Below are 25,296 nucleotides of genomic sequence, written 5' to 3'. Positions count from 1 at the left end.
ATAACGCGCGCTGACACTACTACGGGGCTTAGGAAGCGGCGAGTTGCTGCCGGCGTTCGACAGCTCGCCGCTTCGCGAAGACGCGGGTGAGACGCGAGCGTCGTCCAGTTCGCCTCTGCGCATGCACCCACAACCCCAGACGCAAAGCGAACCCGCGCGAACATCCTCGGTCCGAGCCGGGCAAGTCCCGACATGTTACGCATAACTCGGTACCCCACTCACGCCGAAGCGAGCGTCTCTCCCCCCTCACCTTGCAGAATTTTTTCAAGGGTTCCGACCGCAGCAAACCCAACTGTGGTTCGTTTAGGTTCGCGCAAGCAGGAGGGGCGTCACGACACTTCCGCGTTAACGCGAACCTGATTTAACGAGTCCAAGAAGAGCAGCGCTCACAGCGGCGCCCGATTCGAGATGGGGGCGCACAAGCAGCCATCGGCGCGCCGCAGCGACCAAGGAGGGCACGGCGCCAATCCAAAACCGGTTCTTGTTCCAGCAGCTCTTCCTGATCCGACGCGCTGAAACGACTCCGCGACCGGATCGCGTCACAGCTGCAGTTTGCCAAATGGGCCACGCGAACACAACACTCGGAACTCGGGCCCAGTTCGTCTGCCGGGCCAGAATCGCATGTCAGGATTCCTTTCCATGCGACAGACATCCAGCGGGTCGGATCAACCCGCCCGCGGGGAGTAGGTCGATTCGCTCGACTCGCTCGGAAAAAGCGCACAAAAACGCGCTCGGATCGGCAACTAGGTACAGCGGCGGGAAGATGACCTGAAGCAGGGGTGGGCGGTTGCACTCGTATCACCCGCGGTCTCCGAAACCGAACCAGTGTCACGAGATCGCCCCGTCTGCAAGCTCGTATTGTCTCGATTCAATGTGTGTGTGTTTGTTGGGCTTTGTCACAAAAGTAGCTAGGATTTGATGTGCCAAATATGTGGCTAAAATGCCTTGTGTTGAATTTTTCAAGACACATTCTCCAAATATAAAATTTGTTTAAAACTTTCCCTTCCTTGGAAAACTAAAGGATATGACAAATCAACAAGTGTGTTTTGTCCTAAGTACAACATTGATAAAAATTCATGTTTTTGCAAAATATAGCAAAACGTTTTACCCTAATTTTTTACCCCTATGTTTTGTGCATGAGACTAAAATGTTGTTTACTGTGAGCTCGCATTCACGTTATTTTGCGAGTGAAATTGTGCAATCTGCACATGTGCATTTAAAATTACTTCGATAAAGCATTGATTTCTGCATGACTTCCATTCTCCCAGGAAGGGTTTCACCAGATGTAGTTCATTATATGCGTCATTATTCCATGCAGAGTGCCACCTATCCCTCAGTTTACAGTGTACTACCCTCATGCAAATTTTATACATGGGCATGATTATTTTCCGCGATTTCCTTGCCAAGAGCGTGTGCAGCACGCACCGATTCCAAGACTGTTCGGAACCCAGCAGAATTTTATGACCTTGTGTTGTGGCTTTTGTTATGTGATAATGAATTCTTATGGTGCAAGGGCATCTGTGGCTAAAGAGCACCATGACGCAAGAAGTTTTCGTCTACCCAAAGTGGTGTCAGACACAATCCCCAAGCATTTCGCCCCAAAGAAGCCGACCACCTAGCCAGGGAAAGCACATATCCACTATAACATCGGTGTGTACCCACTGGCACTGGGGATCTAACCCCACACCTCCCACATGCGGCTCTTGTTATACCGAGTATGATGCGACGTGACTGCATTTCTAGAGTCAAGTGCTGTGAGAACACTTAGAGAATTGTCTAAAAAATGCTGTTGACCATTTTTAACAGCAAAAAAAAATCATTTCATGTCGTTCTCGCTTAATGAGGCATAAAGTGTGATCCCACACACTACTTAATCAAAAAGTTACCAGTGAGACCTGAGCATAAATTAATAGGAGCAAGTTTCTGCAAGAAACTCACCTTCCTAGCCCTCATAAACAGCCTAAAAATGAAAGCTGCCAACTCTGAATATCCTGAAAGTACTTAAGCAGAAACATTGGAGTTCTGATGGAGCATGTTTTTCATGTTTATAATGTGCCAAAGCACATACCTTCCTGAATTGCACGTGCATAGTTGACAGATCAGCAAGGCCATCCTACTTCAAACAGCTAAGACTCTCACCACAACCAAGCTCTCTGGCTCTCAAGAGGTGCGTACAGGATGTCACCAATACCTAGCCTGCATGCGGAAGCCAACAAATTATCCGTGGAACACAGAACCGCATTTATGTGCATTCTCAGAATAAAATCACTAGCAAAACACCTCAGCTATCCAACTGTCACAAATTTTCCTTCCAGAGCAATACTGAACAATAAACCTCAGGTGACAAGGCCACCACTGCAATTTTAAGTGTGCCACAATCTTGACGTACTCGACAAATTGCATCATACTGCACAATGACAAGACCCGCAGTTTTCCCACAACTTGTGATCTCACTATCATACAATTCCATAAGAAATGAACCCTGCAAGAACATATAAAGAATGTCTTAAACTAAAGAAAAAATATCTTTGCATCGAGTGTTAGTGGAATCTGTGGACAATGCACTAACGCAGCTTTGTATAACTTTCTTTACCTGGCAGGTCTTAAACAGTTTGAAGACATTTTACGACAGAAGCGCCTGCTGCAAAATGACCAGGAAATAAATAGCTTAGCTGCAATGCTGAGTGTTGCAGCTCGCAAATGTGGACGGGTTGTTGCTCGCCAACGATGGGACTAGCCTACTGCCTGCGATAGCTCCACCATAGAGACAATTTAGATAAATGTCAAAGACTGACACCATTTGCGTCACAGCTGCGAGTCCAAAATGAGCTGCTCCCTCATCGACTCGGCCACATCAAGGCGACCTCGTCAGGCCCGACTCAATCATCTCCACTCGAATCTGGGAACTTATATTTACACAGCTGAGACAAAACACGCGCTTTTTTTTTTACTGTTGCGAGTACACACATGCTCCATCCACTCCTTTTGTGCTGTTCAAGCCACGTGAACACGGCAGACAAAGATCTATGAGCACATTGAAAAAATGATCCTGCACATCTTCAAACTTGCCAGCATTACTTCCAAAGACGCATGCCTGCCACCTGTACATATGTAGCCTGCCAAACAATAGCTTTAATACTAAATGCCGTTATGCACAGCAGTACCGAGGTGAGAAATAAAAATCCTCGCAAAACAATAAAGGCCTCCAGTAGCAAGAACTAACATGTTCAAAAGCATGACACAGACCATCCCTTTGCCCATTTTTTAGCCCTTTGGCAGTGCACACACAATATGCAATCCATACCACTGCTATGGATGCTAACAGCAGCCCTCGCAATTACCATCTCAACGTCTAATCACTCAGATGCTTTGGAGCTTCTCAGTGGAAATTTATACCTTTTATATGCTACATCAATTAAAATAAAGAAATGATTAAAATTACCTGCACAATAATATTAATGGCATTTGGCATATGTAAAACAATACTTATTGACAGAGCACTGAGACGTCAGTGAAAGTACACAGGAAAGCAATATCCACAGGAACTGCAGCTATAATCAGATATCCTACTTTTGATAAGAATGGCACGCTCAAAGAATATAAAGGCAATTCTTAACCAACTACTACGATGTTTCATTTGTTGGGAAGAAATCATTTCATTGTTGATGACTGACAATGCTCCTAAGAGTAAAATGAGCTTTACACAGTTCTCGCTAAAAAGCAACAAAAAAAGAACCTCTAATGGAAAAAAAAAGCGTGATTAAGAAAAATCGAAACTTGAGTGGAAAGCTTACAAAGCCCGAATTTCTTCCTAAGCATAGCAAGAAATGACCCCAGTGTTTACAGAGTAGACCTGTTTCAGCACAGATATACAAATGAGAAGTGGCAAAGCCACAGATCAACTAAAGCTGTGAACATATATTCAACTGATACATACTTCTGTCCCTACGAACAACCACTGCGAAGGAGGTCAGCACAGAAATCATATGAAGAATATGGTAAGTTAACTAAGTTCAAGCTTTTAAAAAGCAGCACCAGAATACAAATGGTGCCAAATTCCAGCATGAAACAGTTAACTCACTGAAGTTTAAAATCTTAAAAACAGAAATACTTAAAATGAAGACTCCATACTTTACTCATCCATCACACTACGACAGGAAATGTAGCCCCTATTCAAATGGATAGGTGCAAATAGAAGACTGGTCTGACCACAGATGTACAAGGAACAAGGGTGCTTTCTCCCGCTAATGTTGACTAGTGAAATGCCCACTGACTCAGAGATCTGGTTTCTCGATATCCGCCTTAAGTTCAAGGGCAACCATGTTTGTTAGTACTTTCACCTCGTGCTAAAAAACCCCTTCTGCCATACAAGTCAGCTCATTCTAAACTCGTGAAACAAGGCATCATTAACCTATGCATGCAAAATGCCCACGAAAAATCATGCCCCCCCCCCCACGCCTTCGCAGCTTCAGCTTTCAAGGACAACTTGGAAGATTCCTCGAAGCAGGGTGGCCTAATGATATCTGTGTTTCAGTGGCTGAGAGCTTGCTCAAAAAGAAACTTCAGAAAGGAAGAGTTACAGATAAAATGCAAAGCAAGACAGCCGTCACCCCTTTTATCCATGGTCTGTTGCACAATCTAAAGAAAACAAGAAAGAAGGCTCACATTCACAATCTAAAGAAAACAGGAAAGAAGGCTCACGTTCCCATGGGTTTTTTTTTTTTTTTTTCAGCCCCAGATAACTGAATGCCATATGGAAAAGAATCTTATCCGCTGAACAACATCCCCAAAATCCACAGTTTAACACCCGCCACTGGATTAGATTTGTTAAATGCACAGAGGGCATCGTGTACAACATCCCGCTATGAGAAGCACAGTGAGAAGCAGTATGTGGGGCAGTCTGGCAGGTGCCTCAACGAACGGCTTCGCGAACACATAAATAACATGAAGTCATTAACAAGCAGTAATCTGGCCTTGCATTTCAATGAGTACAGGTGCATGCCCTCTCTGGATAAATGCTGTCATTGCCAGAAGCAGAAATAAACTAACTCTCGAAATTAGTGAAACATATAGAAGCCTAAACGAAAGGCTTCGCGACCACAACAATAACATGAAGTCATTAACGGGCAGTAATCTGGCTTTGCATTGCAAGGAGTACGGGTGCGTGCCCTTTCTGGATAAATGCTCTATTATTGCCAGAAGCAGAGATAAACTAACTCGCGAAATCATTGAAACATATAGAAATTGGGGCCTTATGTATGTGGTTCTCAGCTCACCGACTACTATAATGTTCCTAGTAACAGATCATTTGTCATAAATGGCCCAGTGATGAGCTTATGTGCAAGTTCAGATCCAAACAAAATGCTAACATCACACCAGCGTTAAGATTTTCACCCCGAGAAGATACCATAAAAATCGGACTATAGGTCGGACCGGAATATAGGTCGAACCCCTAACTAACCAATTCTAAAAATGAAAAAAATCTTTTTCAGCCATAGAGCAAAGCCCTTCCTCTTCATGAATCGCCGCACCCAGGATGGCGAGCCCTTGAATTGTGCCCTCGCGAGTCTAGGGGCACGCGCGATCTCTACCGCATTCACACGGATGCATTCGGCAGTCACAGGCAGCGACCTTGCACACAGCACAAACTTTCCTTCCAGTTCTGGATACACTGCGGTCCGCCCACGAAATGATGTTTTCTTCTGGTTGCTGCAATTTGTAATACGCAGCTTCTGCCTCCACCTGTACTGAATGCTCCTTTCAGATACTCCAAATTCATGCTGTGCCACCAGGTTGCTGTGAGCTTCCACATACTCAATCGCGTTTTTCTTGAAGGTAAAGGTGAATTGCCGTCGGCTTCTGCTCATTTTGAAACAAAATGTGAAAGAGCAGCCTTTAACCAATATAGCTTTACAACAACGGAAACACAAAATGGTGGTGAGAGAACGCTAACATCGCCACGCCGCACTGCTGCTGATGGCGATGGTTGCTTTTGACTTCAGCTGCCCATTGTTGCAAGACTTCGTAGTTTTTCCATCAATGACCGGCATATAAGACAGGGGTCGACTTTTCACCACGGTTTTTAGAAAAAAAAGTTCGACCTATATTCCGGTTTTTACGGTAATTTGGTCTGTATTAGAGTCAAGGACAACATTACCCACTCCAACGTACTCTGCGGGAAACAGACTAGTAACGCTAAGCTACATTTCAGGAGACTTTCCCATGAGGAAAAGCAAATCGACAAAAAGCATGACCACCAATGCCCTGATGTTAGCATGTGTATCTTCAGAATAAAGCAACCTAATTAGCCACTCTGAGATAACTAGAAAATCACCCTGCATACATCCTCGCCCGGTTAATGGGTTGAGGACCCAAATTCAATCCTAGTGGCAGTGGTGGCAGCAGCAGCAGTGTTCGTGGTGGGAGGCAAAATGCAAAAGGCACCAATGTGTTGCGCTATGTCTGCACATGTTAACCTTTTACTTTCCAGTGTTCAAAAATTGGAGCATACAAAGCTCCATATTATTTATTTCCTTTCAAAATACACCCCTCTTCGAAATTTGTTTCTGTATACTGTATGATGATCTTGCAAAGCACTGCAACTATAATATTGTCACCGAGAAACGGTTGACGTACGCAGGGCTGGTTTACTTATACACGCAAGACGCTGTTGGGATGCACAAGGCAGCAGGCAGCTCGAGAGATGAAAACGAGAAAACATCTGGCCCCGAGATGGCTCAAGGCTTGCCAACTGCCAGGTAATACAGTTTAGCCGCGGTACGGCGCCACTATAGGAGTTAGCAGTGTGGCATTACTCCCCCTGTCTGAAAGACACCGACTCGGTGCGGCAGCAATGGGAGGCAGGACAACAAAGGGTAGTCGCATGTGTCTGGCATGCGATGTAGACACGCGCGAGGGGCTAGCGGGCATGGTACGGCTTCATCCGGGCGGCGTGGACAACTTCGGAGGTCGGCAGTCTAGAAGAGCGAACTGTTCCCTCGGGAAGAACTTCATACGTGACTTCACTGAGCTGGCAGAGCACCTCGTAGGGGCCAAAGTATCGGCGTAGAAGCTTCTCAGAGCACCCTCGCGTGCGGATTGGGCTCCACACCCAGACTTAATCGCCAGGCTGGTAACGCACATTTCAGTGGCGGAGGTTATAGCGCCGAGCGTCGAACACTTGCTGTTGCCGGATGCGATCCCGAGCAAGTCGGCGGGCGGCCTCAGCGTAACGAACAAATTGGGCAGCACCCATAACAAAGGAGGTAGGGCTAGATGAAAGCAGCACTGCATCCAGCATGGTTGTGGCTTCGCGACAATGTACTAAACGAAATGGAGTGAAGTGTGTCATTTCCTGGACTGCAGTATTATAGGCAAATGTGACGTAAGAGAGTATGGCATCCCAGTAGTCCGCATCGACATACATGAAAATCATGTCTGTGATCGTCTTGTTGAGCCGTTCGGTGAGGCCGTTCGTTTGAGGGTGGTAAGCAGTTGTCGTGCGGTGACTGGTGCCGCTCAGGCGCATAACCTCCTGCGTAAGGGCCGAGGTGAACGCTGTTCCCCTGTCAGTTAGAACGATGGTGGATGCACTGTGACGAAGCACAATGTTTTGGATAACTCAATTTCGTCAGCGGTGCCACGGGGAAGAGGTTTAGTCTCACAGTATCGGCTGAGGTAGTCGGTGGCGACCACAATGCAGCGGTTATCCAGCGAGGACTCCGGAAATAGGCCGAGTAAGTCCATGCCAACTTGATGGAAGGGGACCTGAGGCAGATCAATAGGCTGCAGTAGTCCGGCTGGTTTAATCGGCGGCGTCTTGCGACGCTGGCACTCGCGGCAAGTTCTTACGTAATGCCTCACAACTGTAGCAACACTGGGCCACTAGTACTTTTGCCATATTCCTGCCAAAGTTCAACAAAAACCCAGGTGACCAGAAGATGGGTCATAATGGCAGGCCTGCAGGACTTCATCGCGAAGAGCCATAGGCACGACGAGTAGATAAACAGCTTCCGTCAGGCTGTAGTTTTTCTTATACAGGATGCCGTCGCGTAAACAGAATGACGACAGTCCGCATGAGAAGATTCGTGGGGGAGACTGAGCGCTTCCTTCCGGATACTCAATGAGGGGCCATAGTTCACTGTTGTCTCTTTGGTGTTGAATGAGAATGGACAAGGAGATGGCGCCAAGAAAAACTGAATAGTCGTCGGGGTCAGCTAGGGGGGTCCTCGATAGGAGCACGAGACAAACAGTCAGCACCACTGTGCTTCCTACCAGACTTATAGACGGTGACATTGAAATTCCTGAAGTCGAAGGCTCCAACGTGCAAGCCGTCCCAACGGATCTTTGAGGTTCGCCAGCCAACACAGCGAGTGGTGGTCACTGACGACCCTGAAAGGGCAGCCATACAAGTACGGGCGAAATTTGGTCACTGTCCACACAATGGCCAAGCATTCTTTTTCGGTGGTGGAATAGTTTGCCTCAGATCGTGACAAGGTGCGGCTCGCGTGTGCGATTACGCGTTCGAGACCATCCTGCCACTGCACAAGGACCGCACAGAGGGCGATGTTGCTGGCGTCTGTGTGCAGTTCAGTGGCGGCCAACTCGTCGAAGTGTCCAAGGATGGGCGTACTTTGGAGACGAGTTCGGAGGTCTTCAAAGGCCTTCTGTTGCTCCGGGCCCCTGAAGAACGGTTCGGAATCTTTCGTGAGGCAAGTGAGGGGCTCAGCGATCTGGGAGAAGTTCTGCACAAAACGCAGATAATAGGCACAGAGACACAGAAAGCGGTGCACACTTCACTTATCAGTGGGCACAGGAAAAGCAGCCACGGCAGCTGTCTTATCGGGGTCGGGGCTAACCCCTTTAGCACTCATGATGTGGCCCAGAAACTTCAACTCTTCGAAAGCGAAGTGATACTTTTCGGGCTTCAGGGAAGACCGGCCGAACGAATCGCTTCGAACACAGCGCGCAGGCGTCTCATGTGCTCTTCGAGCGTATCAGAGAAGATGACAACGTCATCGAAGTACACGAGACAAGACTGCCATTTCAGATTGGCAAGAACGGTGTCCATCTGCTGGAAGGTTGCAGGAGCCGAGCACAGGCCGAAAGGGAGCACCTGGAATTCGTACAGACCGTCCGGTGTAAAAAAAGCCGGTCTTTTCCCGGTCGCGTTCATCCACATCGATTTGCCAATAGCCGCTGTGTAAATCTAGCGAAGAGAAGTACTTGGCGTGGCGCAACCGGTCCAGGGAGTCATCAATGCGCGGCAGAGGATAAACATCCTTTATTGTGACTTTGTTTAAACATCGGTAATCAACGCAGAACCGTAAGGTTCCATCTTTCTTTGCTACTAGAACAACAGGCGACGCCCACGGGCTCGTCGACGTCTGTATTACGTCGTCCTGGAGCGTTTCTTGAACTTGACAGCGAATGGCATCACGCTCCTTCGAAGAGATCCGGTAAGGCGGCTGACATAACAGTCGCTGGTTGGCGTCTATTATAATTCAGTGCTTTGTGAGCGGTGTCTGCCTAACCTTAGATGTCGAGGCAAAGCAGTCGCAGAAAGACTGGATAACGCTTTCGAGGCAGCGTTTCTGATTAGACAGGCGGTTCGGGTTCACATCAGTTTTTATGGGAGTGGTCGGTGCCTCCACTGATGCCGAGGCTTCGGACAAATCGTGCTGTCCCGCAAATTCGCCGAGTTCTTCGAAATACGCAAAAACTGTTCTGCCACTTAAACACAGGTTCACGGCCAAAATTGGTGACCAAGAGTTCGGTTCGGCCATTGTTCAGTTCAACAATTCCGCGAGCAACACAGACTTGCCGACCAAGGAGCAGTGACATGTTGGTTTCAGCGATGCCACGAGTTCCGGTGCTGTTATCGCAATCTACGGTAACAAACATGCTAGCTCTTGACGGGATCAATACGTGGTCGTCGAAGACACGTCCCACGTGGCTCGGGATCGTCGTCAACAGGGGGTTGAGTAAAAAATGACAGACCAGCTTCTGAAGGTTGATGACAGCACCGTACTCCCGAAGGAAATCCAAGCCGAGTATCAGGTCTTCGGAGCACTCAGGCAGCACAGCAAAGCAACCAGGGAAAGTAGCACCGCGGATCTGTATTCGTGACGTGCAGATGCCAACCGCCGTAACCACGTGGCCGCCGGCGGTGTGGGTCTGTGGTCCAGACCAAGGGGTCAGAACATTTCTGAGGGCTATGGCTAACCGACTGCTCGTTACAGAAAAATCAGCGCCGGTATCCACAAGTGCGGTCACATCGCGATTACTGGGATTTCGGCAGACACCAGTCGGTCACAGCATGCCGTCGTTGAGGTTGTCAGGTGAGGTTGTCAGGTGAGGTCGTCGTCGGTCGGGTTGTAGCAGTGAATCGTCGATTTTGGCAAAACCCAGTCGGTCAAAGCGTGTCATTGTCGTTGAGGTTGAGTAGTCGTCGGTCGGATTGTAGCCACAGATCATCGGGTCGAGGCTCTTGACTTGATCCAAAAACGGCGGCCCTACCCTTGGAGGACGCCGTCTTCAGTTTTCCTGATGTGGGGACGTGCCTCTGAACTGGCCAGAAGACGGGCGGCTCGGCGAAGAAAACCGCCTTGGGGATGGCGACCGGGACTGGCGTCACTGCGATGTTGTTGGCTGCACGTTATCGGACAGGTACTGCTCGATGTCCCGCGGCCGTTCTCCGTAGCGTGGTCAAGGGGCGTCAGGTGAAAACCCCCTTAAGCCCATTCTGCGGTAGGGGCAGTGGCAGAGGATGTGGACGGGTTCCCCGCAGTGGAAGCAGAGCGGCGTACACCAATCGTGCGCTTTGCTCATGGTGGACTGGGATTCCTGCAGTACGGCGGGTACAGGTGCAATTGGGTACCGCAGTGAAGGCACAGGAGTGACAGGGGAAAGGCTTGCCTCACTGGCCCAGGACGGCTTTGTAGTGCTTGACTGTATGTCATCACATAGGGCGCCGGCTGCGGAGCTGGTGGCGACTGAACAGCTCGCCGGACTTCACCTCGGACCACGTCCAGTATGGCAGCGACGCTGGCCTGTGGAGCTGCGAAGCGAAGTTTCTCGAGTTCTTCGCACACCAGGCTCCTCACAAGCTCTCGAAGCTCCTCAGTGGGTAGCGACGTGTGTGTACAGTGGTGAGCGGCTGCTACACTAGCCTGACGACCGCAGTGCGCGCCCCGTTCTTGCAGAGAACACTCCATGCTTGTCGCCTCCTTAGCAAAGTCGGCCACCGTTCTTGAAGGGTCACATACCAGTCCGGCAAACAATTGCTCTTTTACGCCGCGTATTAAGTGGCGTACCTACTTGGCCTCGGGCATAGCAGGGTCGGCGCAATTGAAGTCGCGTCATGTCCTCGATGAACATGGCGACGCTCTCGTTCGACTGCTGCAACCTCGATTGCAAAGCGATATCCGCCTTTTCCTTTCATTCACTGGTGTTGAATGTGGCTAAAAGCTCTCGGCAAAAGTTCTCCCAGTTAGTGAAGGAAGCTTCGTGGTTCTCGTACCACATCTTGGCAGAGTCCTGTAGTGCGAAGTACACGTTCCGTAATTTGCGCTCACCGTCCCACTCGTTGAAGCCCGCCACACGGTCAAAGCTGGCCAACCAGTCTTCGACATCCTCAAACCGCTCACTATGGAATGATGGGGGCGACCGAGGTGTGTGAAGAACGAACGGCTGGGCATTCCTGGAATGCTGACTTGTCCGGCTAGCCATAGCGGACATCATGGCCCTTACCGATGTTGTGAGTTGGCCGAACTCTGGTTGTAGGCCTCGCAGGTGGCGGCTCGCCTTGTGGACTGGTGTTGTAGCCATGTGTTGAGAACCGACATCAAGAGTGTCCTCGAGGTCAGCGTACATGGGCCGTTACCCAGCTGCTCCACCAAATATGTCACCGAGAAACGGTTGACATACGCAGGGCTGGTTTACTTATACGCGCAAGACGCTGTTGGGACGCACAAGGCAGCAGGCAGCTCGAGAGATGAAGACGAGAAAACATCTAGCCTCGAGATGGCTCAAGTCTTGCCAACTGCCAGGTAATACAGTTTAGCCGCAAAACGGCGTCACTATAGGAGTTAGTAGTGTGGCAATATTCATTATCGATGTATTTAAAGAGTGAATTATTACTGGCAAACCAATATAATTTGGGCCTTGTCATAGCCAAGTGTTTGTGCAGCCCTTCCGTGGAAAAAAAGATGTTTCAATGAACAGAACAAAACTAACGCCAAATATTTTGCAACTACGCAAAAGAAAAATAAAAATAAACCCTGTGTTTTTTTACTGATGGTAAGTTTTATGCAAATGTTCCTTTTTTGGAACATTGACATTTGGCTCTAGCAACATTAAATGACAGGCGATACTCCTATATTTGAGCTTAGAGTCTCACGCATTCACTGGCTGGCATAAACACTGTCACACTGTCTCAAATATGTGGTCACAGATCAGCGAATGTTATTGGGCAGCGTGTTAATGGACAGCAGACTCGCTGCATGTCTTCCGGCTCTCACTGCCCAGCTGTATGCTCAGTTTAAGAGGAGTTTCAAAGCTTTTGGGGCATCTCACAACGAGTCCGACCCAATGCTGGCAAAAGATTGTACAAAAAGAGAGGAGGGGTACATGCAGGTTGTAGTCGTGCACCCCCCCCCCACCCCCCCACTTAAGTGAAGAGACCACTGAACAGCACTCTTACTGGAGTCACTATAGTTTCCAAACAGTACCTTAGCAGTTTTCACAGGTAACATGCATTCTCATGAAGGTGGCACCAAAAAGAAAGCTGCAATGCACAGACCACAAAAATGTTTAAGAATTTGGTTGTACACACATACACATGCACGAGTTTTTGTGCCTAGCTACCCTATGCATCCATTAATTCTTGATGAAACCACACACACACACGCTTGGGATTATTCTTTGCCTAAGGAATCCCATGTCTAAGATGAAAAAGCAGAAAGGGTTTCTAGGCATGCAACACAGAGGTGTGGCACTATCCCAGAAAGGGAACAATTTTTGGCAAAATGAAGCAAGAACCTGAAAATTTAGTGGTCATGAGCAACTTTCATAAAAAGGATATAAAACCAGTGCAGCACAAAAATTGAAAACATGTTGAGAGAATGCTGCACCTCACATCAAATCGTTCGGCTTCAAACTGGTTTTGCAAAAAACAAATGAGGTGTCACTGACTACATGAGTCATTCTGACACTACCAAGTTAGAGTACTAACAAGCCAAGTGACCATGCTTACATTTAAATATTTGACATGTTCACCCCTATCCACCCCAAATCACAAGCAAATTTAACACGTAGCAAAGGGAAAGCCTGCTCCTAAAGAGTAAAAGAAAGGTTAAGAGGGTTCACCAGTGACAGTGTCCATAGGAAATGCATGAGAACTTTCAGAAGCTGTAGCGTGTCTAAAAATTGCTCGATTTTCATGAGTTCCGTGGCAGCGTTTTCTTCTTTAATGAATGGAGGAAATGTTGCAGACAGATATTTTTGTTTCATTTTTTTACAAATCAGAGGTAAATATCCGGAAAAATTGCACATTTAGATATGTCAGTCTTTCATGTCATCTCATGAAAAAACTAAGCCAAATATCAGCATTTCGTCCGCAACATTTCATCCCTTTTTCTTTATTGATTGTCAAGCCGCAATTTTCATTCATATCAAGCGTAGTATTTGCGTTTTACAGGCTCTGAAAGTTAAGTATGTATTTTCTGCTGGGATTTGAAATTCGCGCCCAATTTAACTCGTGCGTCAGAATATTTTGTCGCTACTACACTCTACCATCAGCCTCTTGGTTGTCTGTGTTTGTGTGCCCCGGTTTTTACTCAGAACTTGGACCGACCTGAGCTTTTTTTTTTCCTTTTTTTCTTGCTTGGGCTGTATTCAGAAAGGATTTCTGCATTTCTTTTTTGCTCTTGGTGCGGAAAAGAAGTGGAATGCAAGGCCACACCCAAAAGTGCCTCCCCCCCCCCCTTCCCCTTCCTGTGCCAAAACACAGGATGGAGGCTCCCTATTCAGGACAATGTGGGAGAACAGAATTGTTCCTTGCCCAGCAGTGACCCAGGTGTGGATACAAGTCAAGAATGAAGCTGCTTACATGAACCCACACGCCTGGTTGTTTGAAAACAGGTACTGGTACGCACGCCAAGCCGCAAGGGGCAGGTGACTCAACTCGACCCTGAACCGATGTGCTTGTAAACGCTGTTGGGTCGAAAAGTAGGGTTATTGAGAGGGAAGGGGATAAATGCGAACTTTCTTTCCACGTGCGCCGTCGCACCTCCGATACAGCGATGGCGTGCCTCAATCTTGGAGGCTGCTACTGCTTGTTCGACGCTTGGTGTCACTACAGCTGAACCGGTCTCAAATCGCTAAAATCGAGTTCATGGAAACACGGAGTGGTTGAGTTGGATTGACCACGCTCAACCCGACCCCTGAATCGACCCGACGCTATCGTGTTCAGGTAAACAGGGCTAATGGCATAGACTGGTTGTCATGACGTAGCGATAAACCTCCTTTCACTGAGGCACTTGCCAATCACCTGCGATTTCACGCTATAAACGAGGACAACTATTTATGCCAGTACAACAGCCCACATCAAGTGGAGAAAGGACCGTCACCTTCCTTTTCCTGCTCAGCCCCTGCTGCACTGCAACTGCGACGTCATGAGAACCGGTCGAAGTCAACGTTCAGCTTTGGCTCCAAGCTAGTGAAACCAGAATGTGTCGGATCGGCATCGAAACATCGGTTCTCTAACAAATCTTTGGTCGAGCGTCGCTCTTTTTCCCCCAATTCTCCTCGCGACCAGGCATATCTCTGCCAGAATGTTCGCGTTATCAGTGCAGGTACTGTCCACTGTACGCGGGTAAGCATGGTTGCACCTTATCTGCAGAAAGGAGCTCACGGATTTCCGAGCCCCCTACTCCAGAATAGACATCTCTGTGGTGTAAATAACGTGATGTCAAACGTTCATGGCCTGGCTGGCAAAATCATCCAGTTTTGCTCCTGAACCGGTTTCGCATGTGTCAAGCGTTCCCCAACCGTCTTTCTTCTCCCAATTAGATACGCCTCGATATGCGCCACACCTAGTCGCACCTCCTGCACTACGCTTTTAAAAGTCGCACATTACAATCAGAAAAACGCTCAGAAGGGGCGCTATATAAATACATATATAAAATATATAATACATAAAAGTATATAATATAAAAAAAAAATAAATAAAAGAACATAAAAAAGCAGAGCTCATAATGAGACTTTTTCGGAAACCATAGCAAGTGTGGAATTTTCGCTTTCAAACCCCTGACGTCATGATAATTCAGGTGTGCTGCCGTTTTTGTGTTCAGAAAGAGCACACGCGGTTGGCGTCGCTGCAGTGGCCATCTTCTATTAAATTGCAATTTTTATTATTTTTAACAATAAACCACTACTAGCAACTTTGTCCAGAACAGTTGGTAGTCGCTTGTGCAATGACGAAATTCACGTTCAAAGTCACCACGAATAGCAACAGGACGATCTCAATGCTTTTGCAAACCACACAACTCACCCTTTTACCCAAGTCTGATTTGTTCCGTGGTGAAATTATAAGCAGTGAAGGAGACATGAAACGAAGTATTTCAGCAGTAATTTAGTTACTGAAGTGACTATCGCCCATAATTCGGCGACGCCGATAGCAACAAACGTGCTCGGCGGCCATCGAAGAGGAACCTTCAAGATAAGGCGCTAAATACAACTATAACAACCCAGAATAATGTTGAAATAGTTGCGCCTGGCTGCATTCCTTCAAGATAACGCTGATCGCATCTCGCATAACAAAGTGATATTCCTGCGTGCCAACGGTTTTGAACTTGAACAAACAAGTAGTACAACAGTTTCGCGGCACTCCTTTTGTCAGAGAAACATCGGCTGGATGCTTAAACGAAAAGTAAGGTCAACAGCAGCAAAGAGAATGCAAAATAAACACTGGCAGTGTAAACAATGAGAGCGCAAAAAGCTTTTCACAGAGGCCGCGTCGTCGAATCGGCGCCCACACTCGTACATGGTCACCAGGCTTGTATTGCGTGTGGCGACGGAGGAATACGCAGAATACGGAATAGCCGGCCAAAGTGCGGAAGGGGAGGTGTTCCCAAGGTGTGTCATAAGATGACTGACTCACACTCATCTGTTCTGGCTAGGCTAAACCAACACTGCTTCTAACTACAGGCTGTATACCCCACCCTATCACTGTAAATGTATTTTCGCAGAAAAGATGGGAGAGAGCTTAGGGGGACCCAAACCGGAAAACGTACATTTCCTTGTGGCAGCTGAGTGGTGGTTACTGGAAAAAGGTCCATTCTGTGACCACCACGCCCTGAGACGGGTTATTCTTTTGTGCTTCCGTCTCCCTGCTTTGGCAGGAAGTTTTCGGCCCTACTTTTTGCTCGCGGAAGAACTAATACTTGCGTGTCGCAGTCGAGGAGATGTCGCGGTAGAATTTACACACCTGGAGGGGTAATAGAAGTTCCCTCCATTTTGTGGTACTTAAGTGCTGCCATCTATCGACAGAAAAAGTTCAAATCTGAGTTGCCTCGTAGCTGGTGAGCCTTCTTAAGCTGGAACAAAAACTAACATAAAACTGCTTCAAAATCTTAAGCATAGGAAAGTTGTAACCTAAATGTTACAACTGCATTGGTAAAAAAATAAAACCTCCTCCTTACTATGAATAAACACTCCTGGTGAGGACTGCAGAGAAGCTGTCTGACCTAATGGTATGGAGAGCACCTGTATCGTAATATGCAGGACATGAGAACTATACCTTTCATAACAGCCTTTATTTTTAAATGGCACAATAACGTTAACTGTACTGCAGCTGGAGTGCCCGTTAATTGCTAGAAAGAATGTGTAAAAGCGAAAATTGCCAGTTTTTTAGCCTCAGAGTCTAACAAGTACTCAAAAACATAAAATATAGAACACTAATCACTAACTGAAACCAGCAAAACCAGAGGTGCAAATAAATGAAAGTTTAAAATAGTTCGAGGAGGTGAAACGTCCTAGCTTTAGTTTCCCAGATGGGGCTTTAAAGCCAATTTCATGTGACAAACACCGACTGTGCCCAAAAATACAAAGATTACTTCGTGGGTTTTATTTATTGGCCAAAGGAACAAAGTGGAAAAGTGTCTACTACTGAAGTGGCGGCTGCCTTCAAGTGTACCTCTGTAAGTGGAATCGCTGCTTTGTCAAAATAACACAGATTACTAGCCATAACTTGACAAACACCTACATCCTACTACCCTGACTTACACTATGTGCAGGAAGTTCGGCAACTAACGTTATCATGATGCAACAGGTCCCAGTTATAAACACTTTGGCCACAAACACTTTTCTGATCAAGTAACTACTGTGAAATTAAAACAGATTTGTTATCACAGTGCATCCCACCAAGCGCAGGATTAAAATATGTGCATGAAGCAGATGTGATAGGTAAAACACCCCAGAAGGAGACTGTAGCACAAGAATCACAAAAAGGTAGCATTAGCCACAGCACAAAGTTGCTGCGCATAGCCACTCAAAGCTGGCAGTGGTAAAACGATGCCAATTCAGCTTTAGGTGCTGCAAGAAAGGCCCACTGACAACTGCCGGTGAATGTCTAATGGCCCAAAGTAACCTTGACACAAGTGGCCTTGTCAGTCACCTGTCTCACAGCCAGCCATGACAAATACGACCAGCGCTGAATTCAATGGAAAAAAAAAAAAGAAGCACAATAACAGCTCCTCTGGACAAATGCAGTTACATGCTGCTTCAATGACCAAAGAAAAATATCCAAGCCAAGCATGAATGCTGTCACAAACGAAGCACACAAAACATGAAGGGGTACCCAAATTCAGCTCCATTCAATTTGCGTTCTTCGTAAAAATATTTTTTGGCTCTTTGTGGATATGCTTACATTTTTTCAACAGAAATACATATAATTATTGCAGAGAAATCGAAATTTAAAACTAACATTTTTTGTTTCCCTGCCATTCGATTTGAGGACATCAGCAACGAATAGGACTTCGTGATACTACCATGTGGAACTGCATGATGGTGCGGCCTAGGTTCAGAGATCCGAAACCAAGAAAAAGTCTTCATATGATTGAAATTTGCTTGCAAAAATGGCTGTGGGCAGCAATACCTTCATTTATTTTTTTACCTTTTCTAGCTTATAAAAGTACCACTTTCATTGAAAGTAGCCTTTTTTGCAATTAAAACACAGCAATGAATAGTCCCGGACCAAACTCAATTCATCTTCACTATCCCTTTAAATGAAACACAGCAGGATGCAGACTAACTTCAGTTCTTCCTCAGTATCCCTTTAGATTAACACTTTCGTTACCATGAGCAAAATGACTTTTTGATAAGGTTTCAGTCAATTTCTTCCTGTAAAATATGTGAAGTGCAAAAAAAGAATGTGCTTTCTGAAGACAATTATTTCAACTTAAATACTTGGTGCGAATATCGCATGAAAAGTCTGGAAACAAAAAATTTAAATTTAAGAAAAAATTGTATGACATGACAATAATTCATGGAGAAAAAATATTACAAACATTCTGAAACGTATAAAATGTTTTAAATTTGTTGATAAGCTAGCCATTAAAGGTTGGAAATTTTAACTTGAAAAGTTTTTGAGCTGGAAATTTCTGACACTACCATAAAAAAAAAGGGGGGGGGGGGGGGGGCGTTCTCAGAGTGTCCGTAACAAATTTTTACGCTGAGCGAAAAACTTTCAAAGTAAACGGTATTGTATAAAAAGATAATTTGATAAATGTACTTTCTGACACTATCAGTTTGAGCTAGGGAATCTTTGAAGAAGCCAAAAAAATTGCAGAAACAAAAAATATATCCACCAAAGCACTTGTGACAATGTACGCACAAGATATTACAACGTGCGCACAAGATAATACAGTGAAACCTTTTTTTGGTGATTAGGTAAAAGTCGTGAAGTAGTTTTAATATAGCCGAATTTCGTAATATAAAATTTCGCCATAAACTCACGTTGGAGAAGTCAAATTTAACCAGCGAAAGAATGGCAACTATGAGAAACCTTATCCATAGCTTTAACACCGTTGCAAAGCCGCTCATGGAAATTGCGGAAGCCGCAAAAAAAAACAGCAGCAAACATCAGTTAGGCTCTCTTCAGCGTGAAGCATCTGAGCACGAAGTGGTGGCATGTCAGCCTTGGGAGGCTTCCTTGCATTACAGCAGTGTCAAGTAAAAAATTGGATCCCCAGAAGAAAGCTATCACCGTTTTCACTACCTCCGCTCCATGAAAGTCGACGTGAGCAAAGGATGGCTGCTGGAAAGCTACAACCGACCGTGTCGCTGGTTCCGGGGCACTATTGACGGGTGCAAGAGGTGCAAACTGTTGCCAACCGCCTGGCTATCAGCAGTTCACGCCGCTACATCTTCTGTGGCACTGTTAGCAGATGTGCAATAAGTGCAAGACCCTCCAACCCTCAGTGCACGATGCCGCCGTAGCAATCCGCAAAGCACTAAGTTCCAAAATAGCCAGGACATGCTCAATATTCAAAAAGTAGAAAGGAAATAAGACTAGAGGTTTGGTAGAGAAGGTCAAGTGAGTAGTGTAGAAAGAGGAAGAAAACTGCCAGTTAATCAGAGGATACTGAGCTAGCTAGGAATTAATGACTGTGACATTTGTTACCGCCCCGATACAAAGGGGAGGCCAACAATTATCTATTTATGTAAAGCATAAACCGCTGCACAAGCTCTTGCTGTATTGCCACCATTCAACCGTGCAGTGAGGCGAAACGTACCACCTGCCACCCAAATGGGCACAGCTTAATGCTCGGCTCATATCCAATGAATGGCAAACCGCATTCGATATGTAAAGTAAGAAATGCAGGTGGTTGTTGAAAACATTTAAGAATAGTTCAATATAGGCAATAATTCCTAATATAAGCATTCGTTATAATGAAGCTTGACGGTAAATTGCTTGAAAATTCTGAAGAATGCTTTGTTTTACAAGAAACTATTTCTGAAGGTGTTTCGGGTGATTTAGGGCCAGTCAGAACACATCCACAGCTTTCATGAACAGCTTTGTGCTATTACACAGTGTCAGTCCTTGGTCAATGCTCCGATTTCTACTGGGCCTGAAGCCTATTCTTTTTTGAGCAGATGGAAGCAAATCTTGCCCATATAATGACGAGACACTACAGAAACCAGAAATACCATTGACGGCATCAGAGTGATGCAGCTCCAGGAACGAACAGACAGACAGGAAGCAGAAAATGAACCCTATGGGCGGACTGGTGCCCACGTTTCGTGCTGAGGTTGCGCAGTTAAAAATACAATATCATTTGTCAAAGTTCTGTGCACTTCTTGTCAGTCCAATGTCACGATATCATATCAATGTTATCCAAATGTAGTAACATTATTGTGCGGCGTTGAGTGTTCATCAAAAATAGTGACATTAGCAACATTTCGACAACATTCTGTGCCAGCATTTAAAACTAGAAAGCTTTTTGCCAACGTTTTGCGTTTATTGGGAGGCACCCAGCTGCAGAAGTAATAAATGTCTGCACTGACATAAAGCGTACTTCATGACCTGAATACACTGTGCCCCACAGACTGTCAAACGTGACAACCAGGAATGAAGACTGCCAATATTACGGCTTTATGCCCCAAACCAAGCACAACACTTGTATACATCTACTTCACGCCCTTGTCTTTGGCGTTGGTAAAGTTCTATAAGCTGGCTTTAGTAGCACTTCATAGTATGCAACATGAAAAACTGTATTTAACCGTTTCAGCGCCTTAAGATTACAGCAAAAATTAGTCATTCAAACCAACTTTGCCATGATTTGATGCATTCTGCCCTCACTGACAATACTATAGCTGTCATGCACTGTGGAGCAGGCTACAGCTTCAACGATGAATAGCCACCACCTAAACTGGCATAGACGAGCATGTCAAGCTAGCTGAGTGTTACGAGAGGGTCGAGTCGCTGCGACTACGCGAACCACCCTGCGCGCCAACATCGACAAACTGCGCAATATTTATCATATATCACAATTAACAAGGCCAGTTTATAATTCTGTGGTCGGGGACTTCAGATGAAGTTTAGGCCGCCGCGCTGCGAGTTAACGGTTTTAACGGAAATTTCCGCAGTGACGGCTGCGTCAACAGTGCGGGAAAATCGCAACGGACGCTGGCAAAGAGCGCGTAGTCAACACGACGAAGTGCCTCGCAGGCAGCCTAGGCTGCATGAAAAGAATTCGTGTTCCAGTCGTTACGCGTCGTGCAGTGAGCATATGAACTCATGTCCAATTGTTAACCAGGCCCAAAGGAGCGGCCGAAGATCGCTCCGGCCCCAGGAGCGCCTCAATCGGTTTCGAACGCGGCAAACATGTCCGTGGATTGTTCCAGAACGTCGAGGAGGCTTTCGTGCTGCGTGGCTCAAAAGGAAACGCTTGAAACAAGGCGCAAACGCGGAAAGGCCCATACGCCCCGAGAAAGGTCAACAGCGTCGTCTGTGGCTCTTCACCACGGCGGCGACGACGACACCGAACTGACGAAGGCCGCTGTTTTAACTCAGACGTATACAGAAAGCATACCGAGTGAAAAGCAACTAAGCTAACGGCTTCCTATAACTAACGTATTTAACCACGGCACGATACCACGGCACTCACGCTTGCAAACATAAACATTCGAGTGTCCGTTGGTTAATTTTTTTTTACTCCTGCCTTGGAGGAATGGCGTCTAGAGTTCAGCCGTAAAGGTAGTCGACGGAGTCATAAAACACTGCCGCTAGCCACTGGTGTGGCCGCGATATTAAGAAGACAGCGTCTAGAGACTGTGTGCAAATTAGGAGCCTGTAATCACCCTAAAACTAATCGCAATGTTTCAGCCGAACTCGTAGCTAAGCCTATCGGGCACCGAAATCGTCGAGGAACGCACAAATGTGCTCGTGAATTTCATCGCATACCGAAGACCGACGCCCGTAGAACAACGCACAAGGTTGATATAAATCGCGCAGTAAGTGCTGCAGCTGCAAACAACAGAAATAAGAGAGCTTACCCTGTATTCTTCCATATCCGACATTATCCCATCGAATTTAGACACCAAAACAACTCCACTAAAAAAGAAAAGCAGTAGCGGCACCAGCAGCGCCCCCTGCTATTCTGCGTTCGCTCCTGTCTGCCAGAGATGTGCCGAATATGTGGGCAAGTGGGGTCCGAGACTGTGAGTTCCGTCGATCCTAAGCTTGTTTCAAATCATAAACGTTAGCTGCATAAAATATCATTCACAGAATCTGAAAGTATCTGTCACTATGCTCTATAAAGATAGCATTTAGGCGATCGTCTTGCAACAACCAGTTTCTCTGTAACAAAATTATATGATTGGTCGAGAGCATACTGACGTCATCAGCACCGCCAAATTTGAAAATTAGGATTAAATTTTTGCAGTACGTTCTCCGCGGTCATGCCACAGGAGAGCCTGAAAGGGGGAGGCCCTACCTCTGACTGAGCCCCTGCCCCGAGGCTCATGTCGGTGTATATAAAGTCCTCTCTCTCTCTCTATCTCTCTCTCTCTCTCTCTCTCAGTACCTTCCATTGGATGATTCTCATATTAACCCGACCGAGTTTTCCACCTTAATCCACCCACCAATCCCCAGTTAATCTTAATCCATCCACCAATCCTTCCACTAATCTATCGTAATCCATTTTCTGCGATGGGCCCACTTCCAGAAGTTGGGGGTCCTCTGGAATATGTGGAGGTGGGCCAACTTACAAATCCTGTCTCATTTTCTTTAAGAATCTGATTGGTAAAGGTCCCAAGTTTGGCGTCAGCGCGGTTGGCACTGAGCGAAAAGTGCACAGAAAAACCCTCAGAGAAGCAACCTAGGTGGCAGGTGGGCCCATAGGTCATGTGACCTTGTGACATCATCACAACCTGCCCACCGGATTGTGAGCAAACTGCCTACAATAGAAGGTGGCAGTCAAATTAATGATTGGTAGTGAGCGGTTGCTCCGGAACAGCAATCTGGGTCTCACAAGCCCCAGCGGTGGCAACACCTGCCATCGCAGGACAGTGGCGCATGACTTAACCACTGCACCGCTGCGCCAGGAGTGGCATGAGCACTCCCTGCGATATATGAATGCAGAGAATGACGAATGCTATGCCATCCCACTGGCCACACCCATGAAGAACTATAAATACGAACTTACGATACGAGATACAGAGAGGTATGGATACGAGATATACGAACTATAGATAGAAATAATGGTTTTTTTTGGTTCGAAGAGAATTCGAATTCAAAGTAAATAATATATATATATATATATATATATATATATATATATATATATATATATATATATATATATATATATCCCACTGGTGGCATGGTTGTTTTTCTGCTGCTTTATAAGTAATTTTCTTTAAAGGCAATTGACTGGCACTAGAAATTTTAAAAAATAGAAAAAAATTCCCCTATGCATCTGGGTTTTCGGTGACTGTTGGTTTCCTTAATATATATATATATATATATATATATATATATATATATATATATATATATATATATATATATATATATATATCCTCCTCTCCGCACGCAATGCACAAAGTGTCTTTCTCATTGTACCTGACTATACGTCTTAGTCCGCAAAACTCCAGTCCTGGCCTCAAACAACAAAGAGCTTCCCCTACAATTATCATGGATATTTTCTTTGACAATTTCCTATTTAAAGGTCCGATATGTTCCCAGTGCCGATTTCGTCAGCATCCCTGTTTTCCACAAAGCTCTCTCTGTTTCTTTAACCTTTTTCTTGACCGATAATTGCTGATTTGCCCCCTTACTGCTGTCCAGATATTTGCTTGTCAATTTTCTAGTTCGCTCTCTCCATTTCGTGTCAACATTCTTTATATACAGGTATCTGAAAACTTTCCTAGCCCATTGCATTTCCTCCATCTTTCTCAATCGTTCCTCAAATGCTATCTTACTGCTAGCCTCTCTGCTCTCGAAAGACGCCCATCCCATATCACCCTGTACCCCCTGATTTGGTGTATTGCCATGTGCTCCCAAAGCTAACCTCCCTACTCCCCGTTGTTTAATTTCTAGCCTTGCTTGAACATCTGGCCTCATACACAGGACCGCATTACCGAAGGTCAGGCTACGGACCATCACCCCTTTCCAGATCCCTCTTACCACCTCATACCTATTGTAATTCCACAGTGCCCTATTTTTCATGACAGCTGCATTCCTACTAGCTTTATTCATTACATATTTTTCATGCTCTGTCAGATACTCAGCACTGTTATTTATCCACACCCCAAGATACTTGTACTCATTCACTACATTTAGCACGAACTCCTGTATTCTATGCTCGCCACCCTCTTCATTAAATATCATGACTGCAGATTTTTCCTTACTATACTTGAAGCCTAATCTATCTCCCTCTGTACTGCATATGTCTAACAACTTCTGCAGGTCTTCCTTGTTGTCAGCCATTATCACTATATCGTCCGCGTATATTAGTCCCGGTAATGTCTGTTTAATCCATTCCCCTTGCTTGAAAAAAGAAAGGTTGAAGCCTAGTCCGCTCCCCTCTAGCTTGGTCTCCAACCCTTGCAGGTACAACATGAACAACAAAGGGGACAGAAGACATCCTTGCCTAAGCCCCCGCTGTATCTCTACAGGCCCTGTTACATTTTTTTTCCCATTTTATGAGCACTCTGTTACCTCTATATATATCTTTTAAAAGATTAATTACTCCATTTACCACATCCAATGTGCCCAGTATGTCCCACAAATGCTCCTGAGTAACGTTGTCATAGGCTCCCCTAATATCCAGAAATGCTAGCCATAAGGGCCTGTGTTCCTTTTCCGCAATTTTTATACACTGTGTCAATGAAAATAGATTGTCCTCCAACCTCCTTTGTTTCCGGAACCCATTCTGTAGTTCCCCTAACACCCCCTCGTTCTCCACCCAAGCCTGTAGTCTATCCTTTATAATCTGCATCACCACCCTGTAAACCACAGATGTCACTGTTATGGGACGATAGTTACTTACGTCTGCTTTGTCCCCCTTTCCCTTATATTACATGTTCATTCTACTTAATCGCCATTCATCGGGGACTTTCTCATCCACTATCATTTTGTTCACTACCTGTATTAATGTTTGCTTGGATTTTGGTCCTAACTTCTTTATCAACATAATTGGCATACCATCTGGTCCTGTTGATGTGCCACTAGGAACCTTCTTCTCTGCCCTTTCCCACTCTCCTTGCTCAAGTGAAGCTATTGCTGTA

At 45.9% G+C, this 25,296-nt stretch overlaps 1 protein-coding gene across 3 annotated transcripts in view; it reads right to left on the bottom strand.

The window, feature by feature from the left end:
- LOC144125184 (E3 SUMO-protein ligase PIAS2-like) overlaps positions 1–22,181 on the bottom strand; it is a 129,195-nt gene extending 107,014 nt beyond the window's left edge. For 2 of the 3 annotated variants that reach the window (XM_077658351.1, XM_077658352.1), the window contains exon 1: positions 22,060–22,181. In XM_077658351.1, the coding sequence (XP_077514477.1) occupies positions 22,060–22,083 (24 nt within the window). In that variant the 5' untranslated portion in view covers positions 22,084–22,181. The remainder of the gene's footprint in view (positions 1–22,059) is intronic. The other variant, XM_077658350.1, reaches the window with a different exon arrangement.
- Between the last annotated feature and the right edge of the window lie 3,115 nt (positions 22,182–25,296).

The sequence above is a fragment of the Amblyomma americanum genome, chromosome 3 (assembly GCF_052857255.1).
Source record: "Amblyomma americanum isolate KBUSLIRL-KWMA chromosome 3, ASM5285725v1, whole genome shotgun sequence".
Lineage (NCBI taxonomy): Eukaryota > Metazoa > Arthropoda > Arachnida > Ixodida > Ixodidae > Amblyomma > Amblyomma americanum.
Note: the sequence above shows the minus strand (reverse complement) of the source record. Positions and strands in the feature narration are given on the sequence as shown.